The sequence below is a fragment of the Physella acuta genome, unplaced genomic scaffold (genome assembly GCF_028476545.2).
Source record: "Physella acuta isolate Inbredline_101_S28 unplaced genomic scaffold, ASM2847654v3 ptg002312l, whole genome shotgun sequence".
In the NCBI taxonomy this organism is placed as follows: domain Eukaryota; kingdom Metazoa; phylum Mollusca; class Gastropoda; family Physidae; genus Physella; species Physella acuta.
In genome coordinates this window covers 16,449-29,266 of record NW_026733810.1, presented here as the reverse complement: position 1 = coordinate 29,266, position 12,818 = coordinate 16,449, and the positions used below count along the sequence as shown (strand labels likewise).

Below are 12,818 nucleotides of genomic sequence, written 5' to 3'. Positions count from 1 at the left end.
TTTTTTTCATTTTCGACTGGCTGGTTTACCATTTTCTATCATTGCGTTATTATATGTATGGGTTAGGGTTGATATTGATCATTGTTAATGTTATATCTAGATCTATATTGAATATTAAAATGAATTTTTAAACCCCAATTTTCTAGGAGATCTAGAATCTAGTATTAGTATTAGTCTATATTATATCGTCTCATTAATCTCGGTTACCACAACTCCGTGAGTCATACGATTTATTAGTCATCTTTTGGATTTATAATAGAACACAATACTTATTGCTGAGTATGTTTCATAGGCGTGTTTCATTAAAAAATTTGGGCGTAATATATTATAAAATAAATTAAAAATAAGCGAATGAAAAAAAAAAACCTAAAAAAAATCTAAAAATTAAAATAAGCATTTAACTAAGTACAGGAAGTAATACTTATTACTGTATTTACAGACAAAAGAGCTCGAATGTATTCTTTGACAACAAACGCCAGCTGGTAATGAATTTGCTTATTAACTTAATTAATTAGGCCTGTAATCTATATAAAAAAAATCTAGATCTAGTATTTAATTATTATAATGGTTCGGATTTAAGTTATGAGTTAGATATTTTTAAAACTAACAACATGACTGATAATGAGCTACTGTTTGTTTTCATTACTTTTTTATTTTTTACTTTTTCACTTTTTCAGTGATTTTTTTTTTTTGCCACTGACTCTCCCTCCTTCTAGATCTAATCTAGATCTAGATTCTAGATCTACTTCTAGATCTAGATCTAGTCTAGATCTAGTGAGTAGGGCAGTAGGGCCTTCTACTCACTACTCAGACCTAGTGTTGCTAGCTTAGCAAGTAGGTTACTCAAGACTAAGAGTAGACTAGAGACTAAGAGTTACTAAAGTAATAAGTAAGACTGACTTTTAGACTGACTAGTGACTAACTTACTCTGACTCTCCACTGTCTTTTGCACAATTTAATTTGTATGTTAAATTGGCTGTGGCTGTTTGTATACTGAGCAATCAGAGTGAGGAGTTTTTTTTGTTATTCTGTGATTCCACTGTTTATGCAATATGTACTGTTATGTAGGTGTAATGTTAAATTTAACCTTATCACTAAACCTAAAACTTACCTATAGGACATAGGCCAATGCCCAACTCTAAACCTTACCCTAATGTGATTAGCCGTAATGACTAACCCTAATCATCATCATTATCATTCCTTTGTGGCCCCTGGGGAGCAAAGGGCTGCAGGGGGGGGGGGGACTAACCCTAAACATGGGTAAAACCTTAGTTTAGCGTCGGAAATTATGGGGCAATGTTTGTTGAGTTTCGGTAACTAGAGTTACGGTAAACCACGGTTTATTTGACCATTGAAATATAAATAAATTGAAAGTCGATTGTAGTAAATTAATGTTTTATTTTTTTAAGTTTAATCGACAAAAGGAAACAAGAATAACTATAATATTAGATTTAAATTAGTAGATCTAAAAATAAAAAAAACATATATTAATATAAATATAAATAATGAAGTCAAATGTAATAATTTAATGTTTTTGGCTTGCAGCGGATTTGCGACCATTAATTAATTAGATCGAGATCTAGCTAAATGCTACACCAAGTAAAAACAAAAATCTAGATTACGAAAATAGTAAACATTATTACAAAGATGTAAAAATGATTACAAAAAGAGTAAGTGACTAGAAACAGGGTTCGTACACTATTTTGAAAATGAAACAAGACTTTATAACCACACCATTATTTGTGCTTATAGCTGAGAAAATTTTGTCTGCTATTAAAAACTACCGGTATCCCCCCCCCCCCCCCCCCCACACACACACACAACAAGAGACGGTGGAGGGGTCACTGTGAGGTCACAGTAGCATAGTGTCTAATACGTCATATCATGAACTGTACCGTAACTTTTATTTCCCCTCCTCCCTCACCTAGCCAGACAGCACCATCTACGTACTTGGGGTCACCATGAGTTCATACAAGTTTAGATATCAGTGACCTTAGTTACTGGGGCGGGTTAGTCTAGCCCTAAAAGTTTTCACGGTCAGTCAAGCAACAACAAAAAAAAAGACAGGTCTTACACTCTTCCCCCCTCCCCCAATGACGTAGTAACTGAGAAATCAGGTTTCGTCTGCGATACCCAGCGAAAAACGTCATACCACAGTGTAGACCCGTCCAGACTTTTTAAAGTCAAGACTTTTTTCAGACTGTGTACGAACCCTGTTAAACAATCATACAATGTTTAGTAGCAGAAATATTTAGCTGAAACACTCAAAAATAACTATTTATACAAAATGAGTAATAAAGCAGGATTTAACACGCAATTAAAATAAATCTATCCAAATTTTAAACGTTCTGTATTAAAAATAAAAGATAACGCCAAATAAAGTATGGTTTACAGTACTTCCGGTGAATACCGGAACTGTGTGACAGACTTTGCCATTGTTTTACTGTTTTTTTACTGCTATACGATTCCGGAATAATAACCGACGCTAAACTAAGGTTTTACCTAAACATGACCCTAATACCTAACCCTAAAAAAGCTCAACAAACATTCTTTATTTACTAAGTAAAAAAGAAAAAATAGCAAAATAAAAACTTGGAGCTGTAGGAATGGAACCCATGCTATGAAAATAACTTGCCTGTTGCGCAACCACTTCGACCACCTCGAACAGTCATCACTATGTTGTAAAGTTGAATGTCATACGCAAAAAGAATTTTAAAAAATGTCAGCATACGCATAGATAAATTTAAAAATTAATATGATTGGTTGGTTAAAAATAGCGTACCATGAATAGCCTTCTTAGGGCTATTTGTAATACAGCTAGACTCTCTCTTTAAATTTTTGGTTTTTAGCATACAACTACTTATTATTAATGTAATTGTAAAATGTTAGCATTTTTTTTCTTAACAGCTGAACATACAAGATGGCCTTTGTGTTTCACGTTGAATTTGGAATGAACGACACTCCTCTGACCCAGGCTTTAGAACAAGGGAACTACGCTACTGCAGAACGTTTTATTATTGACTGCCCTAACGCTTCTTATTTGGATGATGGTAAGCATTGAAATCAGCTGATTGCCTTCTTTTTAATGTAGATTTGAAAGAGATAGTGCTTGTATCTGCAGCTTGATTTATTTCATTTGAGTTTATGAAATTCATAAAAATGACCTAGGTGTATGAAAGGATGGTGTGGTTAGCACTATGCCCAGCCACCTTTACTTTCATCAACATAAGTCAGGAACTCATCAGCGCTAGGTGGACTCAGTGATATCCTTCAGTCACAAGCCCGATCTGAGATATGAATTGAAACATTCAGGCTAGCAGCCTAATGCTCTGCCTTTCGACCACACCATCTTTACCAGTCTGCATTGTGATTGGGGTGGGGTGGATGGCTGTTTAATATTTTTAAAACATTAAACATAAACAATATTGTCATACACATTATTAAATGTAATTTTTCTGTTGTTTTTTAGGATGCTATCAGCGAACTCCTTTATACATATGTCTTTGTGGTGTAGATGAGTTTCATCAGAGAGTTGCTACTCGTAACTTCTATCTTGCACAGCTACTTATAGAAAGAGGAGCCAATGTGAATCACAGAGTACCAGTGGTAAAGAATTTTCAACTGTAACATTTGTATTTTAAAAAATTAGCTTGTAATATTTAAAACAAAATTGATCTATTTTAAATTGGCAATTATTTTTTCTTGTAATTTTTTTATCCATAGTTTAAATGCACTTATTGAGTATTTCTTATTAAAATTTTTTTATCTTGCTAAGTTATCATGTTACTTATTTTTATTATTTTACAACCCCTCCCCTCCAACATATATTGTCTAGATAATCATGATAAGAAGTTTTTATTCTACAGAGATGGCAGCTAATCCACTAATACTTATTTTTATGATTCCGTTTAAAAACAGTTTTATTTAGTTATCTAATTTCTCTGTAAAAGATGTTCCAAGTATTCAATTTATTTATTCATGGATGTACTAAAATATCTTCTCACTTTCAAGTTGGTTTCAATTTTTTTTTCTCTCCCCAGACAAATTTTGGTTCTGAGTACATCAGCCCAGGAAAGTCTAGCCTAGAGCTGCTGGTTGATTTTTTCATTGACCTGACAAGAGTGCCTGATGTTGATGATCCAGACTCCCCCTGGTCTGTATACCACATATCTGCTGTAGCTCTCTTAGATTTTTGGATCTTTCTCAAATGTAGTTCACCTCGGTCTACACAGTTAAACACAGTTTGGAACTATTATGCTTGTATCTAAATAATTACAAATTTATGTATATCTATATATATCTATCTATCTATATCTATATATCTATATGTATATCTATCTATATATATATATATATCTCTATCTATATATATATATATATCTATATCTATATATCTATATATATATATATATATATATATATATATATATATATATATACATATACACTTTTTTCTAGGCACCCACATCAGAGAGTATGGAACCCCCTGACTGAGCTAGTTGTTGGTTTAAACAAGCAATATATGATGTCTAAAGATGATGTGAAGGAGGATGTTAAAGATCTGATATTTAGTATACTAAGTACGTAATGCAGGCCCAATTAAATATAATGTAACACTGTTGTATTAGATGATTATAGTCTAAGATATTAAAAAAGTGTTCAACAGACTATGAATTAAAGTCCAACATATTTTTCATCAGAGATCAGTAAGGCTAAAATAATATAATTGTTTTTTTATTTCATTTTTTTTAATACTTAAAAGCTGTTTGAAAATTTAAAAATAAAAAGCATATTTTTAATAAAAAAATCTTATTCTTTGTGTGTGTTGAGAATCAACCCAGAAATAAAATTATTTAACGTATACGTGTTACAGGGCACGGTGGTGATGCCAATGTTCTGGACGAGGGAAAGATGACCGTTGTCCATCGCCTGGCTATGTACAGTCACGACATGTCTCTGTTGAGCATCCTGTGTGACAACGGAGCAGATATCAGCATGGTGGATGGCAATGGTAACACTCCACTCCTAGCGCTGTGCAACGTGGCTGCTTTTGAAAGTGACAACAGCTATGATGTGTCCCCTGCAAGTGAAAGCGACATTGCCAGAAAAGCCCTTTTTGAAGATGATTTCAAGTCTAAATTGAGCATAAAATATGATTTTCTGCATTATCTTTTGAAGAGAAAAGAAACAGATGTAAGTAGTAGGAAATAAATAGCAAGATTAATTTGATTTTGTTTTAAAAATTAAAAAATTATGCTGTCTTTATTTATTCTTGAAAGAGAAATTTATAAACTATGTTGGGTTTTATTATTTAACTTTATTTTTAAAGAAAAATTCCAGTGTTATGTAGGGTCTTCAGTTGTGGCACCAGATTGAAAGAGTTGATGGGTTCCGATATTTGAAAATTTGCAGGTGAACCATCAGAATAACTTCGGACAAACTGCATTGTTCCACTGCATCCTTAGAGAAGATTTGAAAAGCGCCAAAACACTCCTAGACGCAGGGGCTAGTCCAAGCCTGCAGTGCTTCGTGTGGGAGACTCGGAGAAAAAAAAGGTGTCTGTTTTCACTGATTTAAAAAAGAATTCATCTTTCTTCTTGAATTATTTTTCAGCTTTTTAAAACTGAAATACATTTTTACTCCCCCCCCCCCCCCCCCCCCCCCCCCCCCCCCCCCCCCACAGAAAACTTTCAGCTTTATTTGCTTCCTTCATGACCATTCCACTACAACAGTCTCTACTTCACTCAAGCCTTTATGAGCAAGCCACAAAAGCCCCTCAGCCTATATCATATTTGGTAGATTCAGGTAAACTTTGTTATCTTTTGTAACTTACTACTATCAAAATTACTGTTTATCTGTAGGTCCAATTTTTTTCTTGTACCTGCCAGTAGCTAGTTGCTGTTATTTATTAGTCAGCTTTTCGTTTTTGTCATGTGGGATGGCGTGGTTGAATGGTAGAGCGTTGGGCTGCTAGCCCTAAGGTCTCGAGTTTATATCTCAGCTCAGATTTGTGAGTTTAGGACATCTCTGAGCCCCCCCCCCCCCCCACCCCCCAGTTCTGATGAGTACCTGACTTACATTGGGGAAAGTAAAGGGTATAGTGCTGACCACACCATCCCTTCATATACAGAGGTGAAGAAACATAGAAACATACTACATCTGCCCAACGGGTCACTTGGTCTAAAGAGGAATCTTTACTTGTTTTTACTGTCATATTAAAAAAGCCTATCACCCTGCATACTCTCTTACTGTAACTGTAGTTATCTTTAATAAAATTGACTGTTACCCTGCATGCCCACATCTTGTTGCCATAGTTACCAGTCTTGTACCCTGCAGGTTACTTTAATACCAGAGAGGTAAACAGGGAGCTGTCACACCTGATTGAGCACGACTTTCCAGAATTTTCTCACCTCCAGTCCTACGCTGGCACCCTCACCCAGCTCATGTTTGGCTACAGGTGTGCCTCACTCAAACAACTGGCAGCACGGAAAGTTTTCCAGGTGGGTTTGGATTTTCAAAAATCTTGTTGTATTTTATCTAGCGTATGTTTTTGTTTTTCAGGTGGGTTTGGATTTTCAAAAATCATGTTATATTTTATCTAGCATATGTTTTTGTTTTTCAGATTTGTATAAATTTAACATGCTAAAAAATAATAAAAAAAAAAAGCAACAACAACCCTTTACTATATAAGCAATATCCAGTATTGAGTGTCACTTGATCAGTGTACTGGACATGCTACTCAAAGCAGCTGTTGTAGGGTTTTGTTTACATGTTTAAAACCTTGACACCTCTTGACTGACAACTATAATATAAGATATATTCCTATCACAATTTCTGTCTAGACTAAGACATTATATTGAAACAACTCCCTAATGACTTCTTCCACTAGTAGTTAGGGACTTACTAGTTTAAGACTGGGCTCTGAGCTAGTAACTGTTTTATTAACTATCAAATGTCCTACATCTGTACCTCATTTAATGTTTGTGTAGAATTTCAAAAATGTTCAATTTTAAAACAATCTCTATTAAATATTTATTATTATTTGACAGAATTCCCTGAATTAAAGCGCAGCCTGCCTTCACATTGTATACAATTACCAAAAAATGTTTGATTAAAATAATTTGTCTATTAAATATTTATTTTATAATGTTCATCATTGTAAGCAAGGCTTGTCTCCACAGTATTGTGTACAATTACCAAAATGTTCAATTTAAAATAAAAATATATCTGTCAAAAATTTATTATTTGACAGTGTTGCTTTTCTTAAACCACAACTTGCCTTTGCACTATTGTTTACAATTATGTTTGATTTTTAAAAAATCTGTCTATTAAATATTCATTATTTGACAGCATTGGTTTATTTAGAGCACAGTTTGCCGTTACATTATTGTGTGCAGTTAAAAATGTTTTGTTATAATACCTGGTTTATTAAATGTTTCTTATATTACAGTGTTGCTTCATTGAAAGCACAGCTTGCCTTCACACCATCCTGCCTGTCTCGTCCATCCAAGAAAACTTTCTCGCCCACGAGCTTCTCACCAACCCACCCAAGTACGAAGAATACATCACCCTGGTCTTAAACTGCACTGTGCTGCGCCGCCTTCTAGAACTAGTACAGCTACCACATTCCTTATTAATTCACTTTGAGGCTCAACTACTGTATCTACGCATGTCTTTGAAGTTCTGCGCTCTGCAAGCTCAACGCCCCATGCACAACAGCATGGTGCGCAACATCTTTGACTTGGTCAGCGATGACAGCGATGCTGATGATAGCGAGGATGCTAATGATGATTCCAGCGGAAGCTATGACTCTTCAACAGAAGAAGATATAGAAGGGGATTCAGATCTAGAATATTGGTGACCATACATTCCGTCAAAGTTTCAGCCCTTTTTGTTTATTATTTCTAAATATCTAGCTTAAATGTTTGCTCCTTGTAACTGTATTGTAAAAGTGTATTTGGATTTATTTTTTTAATAAATATTTTAGATTACATTTGCGTACTTTGAAGCATTTAGTAAAATAGAGTCTGCATTTTATATTGCATTTATGTAATTAGAAGAGCAAGTTATAATTGTTAAATGTGATTTTTTTTTTGTGTTGGCGCCTACTGTAAATCACGTACTATTTCTTCTTGGTTTTAACAAGAATTGTAATATTTTTTTTTTAATGTATGAATATTTTGATGATTTCCGCTTGATTTTTCTGTACTGTTATCATGTTTACAAATCAATACTCAAATGCTTTTAACGAATCTAATGGTATTAAAATACATACATATATAAATAAGATATTTACTAATCAGATATGTGAGTTGATCTTGATACAATTTCAATTATTCCACCCATTGCTGTGATTGTTATTGTGGATGAAGATTTATTGATGCTAAGATTGGATTTATCAAAATTAAAGACGTATAAGGATTAGTGTATCATGTTGTAAATTATGCAAAAGCAGTGTAAGTATATGATAGCATTTCAAGGTTTATAAATAAGACTGGGTTGTCCGTTTACAAACTGTTTATGACTAACATAGCATAATAATTTTTGTTATGGTTTAGATTAAATCTTAAGAAACAGAGTGATGTAAGAATATTTCAGTTTTTAATAGAAAACATTGAACAGACAGGGTTTCCGTGAATTATTACAGAGGATTTGAATAAATCATTGTCGCTGTGTTTAATATGATATAATGTGGTGAATCCAGATTTGTAATCTTATAGTCTTTGAAAAAACGTTGAAAAATTCAAAAGCTAAATCATAAGTAGTTTTAAAAACGGAACTAAATATACATGATACCTTTTTAAATTTATGCTAAGTTAACTTATTATTTTTTTTTTACATGTATGTTTTTGAATGCTTTATTTTAGTCATAAATTCTTTTTGTATAGTAAAACAAATTTAACTCATTTTGTTAATGAACAAATATTACTCTTGCATTGTTTCCCTTAGGTGGGAAAATCTTTGTTTCTAGTTAAATACAAGATATGTATCGAATATACTTATATTTTAATTTGTATGTCTATGTGGCTCTAATAGATTATTGGATAATTGCGCATTGGAAATCCAAGCACAAAGCCTGGGCCTTAGGTTGAGAAGAGCCAGATGTTGGACCCCCCCCCCCACCTCTCTCCCACACAGCTGATGGACCCAAGAAACAGGATGTTACCTTTACAGCCTGGAATCAGCAGTGTCGCAGGAGCTGCCGAAAAGAAACTTGAGTTGGTATTCCTATCGCCTAAGGGGCTTGACTCCTGTTTGATTTCTGAGTTAGCTCTCCTAGATGGGTTACTGTCCCCAGCCTCATCTACCCAAGGGTTCAAACTACTGACTTTGGGGTTGTCAACCAAGTGCTTACCCACCCGACCAGTCTAACTGAATTTGTATATAGAGTTTAATTAATCATTTCAGATTTTATTTACAGAATAGTTTCTTTAAAATATGTTTTAATTTCTACTTTTGTATTATTATTTTAACATTAGGTTTAACGTTTTAAATATTTAGCCTATATAATATATAAATATAGTTTATTTTTTAACCATATTATTACTGGCTAGAAATAACTATCTTATTTGAATGTAAATGCTGTATACAGAGTATATGAAATAATTGTGATGTAAAAATGTGAAAAAAAAATATCTGTGATATATTGCTATTGATGGCTAAACTTTATAAAACTTTTACAACTTTATAAATATTTATTCCTGTGAACTAACAACCTTTAAAGTTCATGAATGCTTTATGGTAACCAGGTGCCACCTAATGTTTTGATATAAATCTTTACAAGTGTGCAAGCTTAAATATACTTTATTAGATTTGAAATTGTACATTGATGCAAGAAAAGAGTTGAAACAAACATTTTGCCTTGAGCTATATATGAACTAACACAAGCTTAAAATATGTGCTCTTAATTTAATTTGTTTATTGTTTTATGATATTTTGGTGTCTTGCAGTTTATTCAGTTTGTAAACTTCTTAAAATGTCTGTTTTTTAGTTTATTATTTCATAAAATTATTATCAGAATAATTATAGCTTGCTAGATTGAGTTCTATTTAGTTATATTTAAGCTGGGGAGCTTAGCTTTAACATAGCAGTTCTTGTCATTAACACAAGACGTCACTGAGCTACATAAGATTTTCTACCTTATCTTAAAAATACTTTGGTTTTGTAAGTAGCTGTTGACTGTTGTATGGCTAGTTGGTTGTGAAAAGTGTGATGTTTGCTTTTGCTATTTGGTGATGATGTCCGCTGACGGTTCTAAAATTTCTTTCCAAACGTGTTTTTAAAAATATTATACGGTATTAAATAAAATTTATGAAAATTCTCATCTGATTGTTTTGTTTTTATTGCTGAGGAAAGCACATAAAGCAGTGATGGATAAAATCAATGTAGCGTATACATTGAATATGAATATAATTTCTTTAACAGTGACTGTGCATACGTAAACAATAGGCACTTATAGAGTCAACGGCCTTTTATGGAGCATAACAAGTTGACACATAATACTTAATTGTGTTGGAGGGAATCTCTTCCAACACTAGAATTAAGATCAAAGAAGAAAAAAACGAAAGAAGTTTAAGAAAGCCATTTTCAAATTGATGAGCTTACAAGCTGTTAGGATAACCATGGTTTATTTCACAGACCTTATAATCTGATGGTAGCTACATACTCTTTTTGTTTCCGTAGGCTTTATAGTCTTGTGTAATTGATTGACTCATTATACTTTCAATGGTAGGCTAAACTGTCACACTGCCATTGTCACCAAATACATTTTCTGGGTGGGTTTAATATTTTCTTTACTGTTCTAAAGACAGTTTTCAAAAATATTTACAAGGTTTTTCATTAAAAAAAAATTTCTACATTAAAAGCGCTTGGCGAGAAGGAATTTTTGTGTAATAACCGGAGAGATATGATCACTTATTCTTTGGCATCAAAGTCCTGGTGGATTTTGAACTTAAAAATAAATAACTGTCAATCTTATTTTAAGTCCAGTTATTTTTCTTACGCTAGTCTTAATACCATCAAACACTTTGATGAAGTGATTGGATCACAAACAGCAATGAAAATAACCTCAAGGACCAAACATTAGGCCTAGAATGGAAAAGGAACTATCAAAAAATTATTGGCAGATGCTCATTGTTAAGGCATGGATCTTTTTCTTTCTCTGCTGGTGTTTGAAGAGTGGGAGATCTTGTATTTTTTATTGCTACAAAACGAATTGTCTCATATAATTATTTCAATACTAGGCTCTAAAAGACTAACCCTAAAGTTCCGGGTTCGAACCCTCGTGGACAGATGAGATTCGTCAACTGGGGACAGCAACCCATCTAGGAGAGAAAACTCAGAAATCAAACATGAGTGGTGCCCCTTAGGCGATTGGAGTACCAATTCAGGTTTACCTTTCGGCAGCTCTTGCGACACTGCTGATTCTAAGTTATACAGGTATTGTCATGTCCCTGGGGTTTATCTGTGGAGAAGGGAAGAGGGGAGGGGGTGATGGGCAACATCTGTGTCCTCTCAACTTAGGATTTCCACTGCACCATCAGTCAACAGTCTATTAGAATATGTAGCCACCTAATTAGTAGCAGTTGCAGAAATCTGAAAGAAGGCTGCGATGGTTAGGTTGTAACAGTGGACTATAACCAAAATACTCAAAGGAAACAACAACAACTACAAGCTTGGACAGACATGGAATTATATCGTGGAGACAAACCTACGACCTGGGCTTTTTTAAAGACATTTTTTCTCCCGTGGAGAGGGGTGGGTGGAAAGGAGAGGGCATTTGAAATTTCCGGAGGGGGCACTTGTTGAAATATATATTTCTACATCAATTCTATTTCGTCGGGGGTTGGACTTGCGGTCGATACAGTGAATTAGGAGGGTTCGGTAAATGCGCATATGAAACTGGTGGGCAGAGCCGGCGTTAGGGGGTGGCAAACGGGGCGGTCGCCCTAGGCCCCGCGCTTCAGCACTGTCATTGTTACCTGAATTAGTTTGTAAACTTAAAAAAATTGTTGCTGAATTCAATGGGGAAAAACTAAATGGTCGAATGCTGAAGTTGTTGATTGTTATAACTGAGGCCACGGTTGATGTTAGTGAGTTATCATCCACCTGAACTGGGACAGGCCGTAATTCGATACAAAAACAGTGCCACACCTCGCTGTGTGCTGGGTACGGTCGCCTCGCATTTGACCTGAGCTGACTGGAGATAGTTGGACGCGAATCAGCCCCCGACCTGACATGGGATGTAAAATTGGGCAAAACGTAAAGTGATACCGATGAAGACGTCCTTTTAGTGAGCAGACGGGATGCCTGTAGTAGACGACAGTTAGTGACTTGATGAACGCTAGTCCTGACTTGCTTGTTGTAGATGTCGTATATGTAGCCCTACTTGTCTTGGTATAACAAAATTAACATTCAGTTGCGTGCAGAGGGGTGGAAAGAGGGCGACAGGGGGGGGGGGGGGGGGGAGGTCCTAAGGATCTATATCAAGGGGCATTAGACAGAGTGATTTATTATTATTTTTTTGGAAGAAAGTTAAAAGTGTTGATGTAGCATGTTTTTTTCTATCATTAGCAGGTTTACGTTATGGTGTCACCACCACCCCCCCCCCCTCCACCCTTGTCGGGATTTTTTCAAATTTACTCTTAAAAGACTATTAACACTCTAATTAACCACTTTTTAAAGTGGAACTATCATTTTTGTATATGTTTTGCTTTTTTTTGCCTTGGTGTCACCCCGCTCTCTACGCCCCTGCTTTTATATTAACAATTAGTCATCAACAAACAATTTAAACAACTTTATTTTCCTGATTAATTGGC

The 12,818-nt window shown here is 34.5% G+C and overlaps 1 protein-coding gene across 1 annotated transcript; it reads left to right on the top strand.

The window, feature by feature from the left end:
* Positions 1-440: 440 nt before the first annotated feature.
* Positions 441-10,298, top strand: LOC131932908 (uncharacterized). Its single transcript, XM_059289799.1, has 10 exons — positions 441-482; positions 2,908-3,050; positions 3,470-3,606; positions 4,041-4,153; positions 4,459-4,580; positions 4,874-5,193; positions 5,413-5,555; positions 5,684-5,805; positions 6,337-6,500; positions 7,451-10,298. The coding sequence occupies exons 2-10, from the start codon at positions 2,921-2,923 to the stop codon at positions 7,859-7,861; spliced, it is 1,662 nt and encodes a 553-aa protein (XP_059145782.1). The 5' UTR covers positions 441-482; positions 2,908-2,920; the 3' UTR covers positions 7,862-10,298.
* The last annotated feature ends 2,520 nt before the right edge of the window (positions 10,299-12,818 follow it).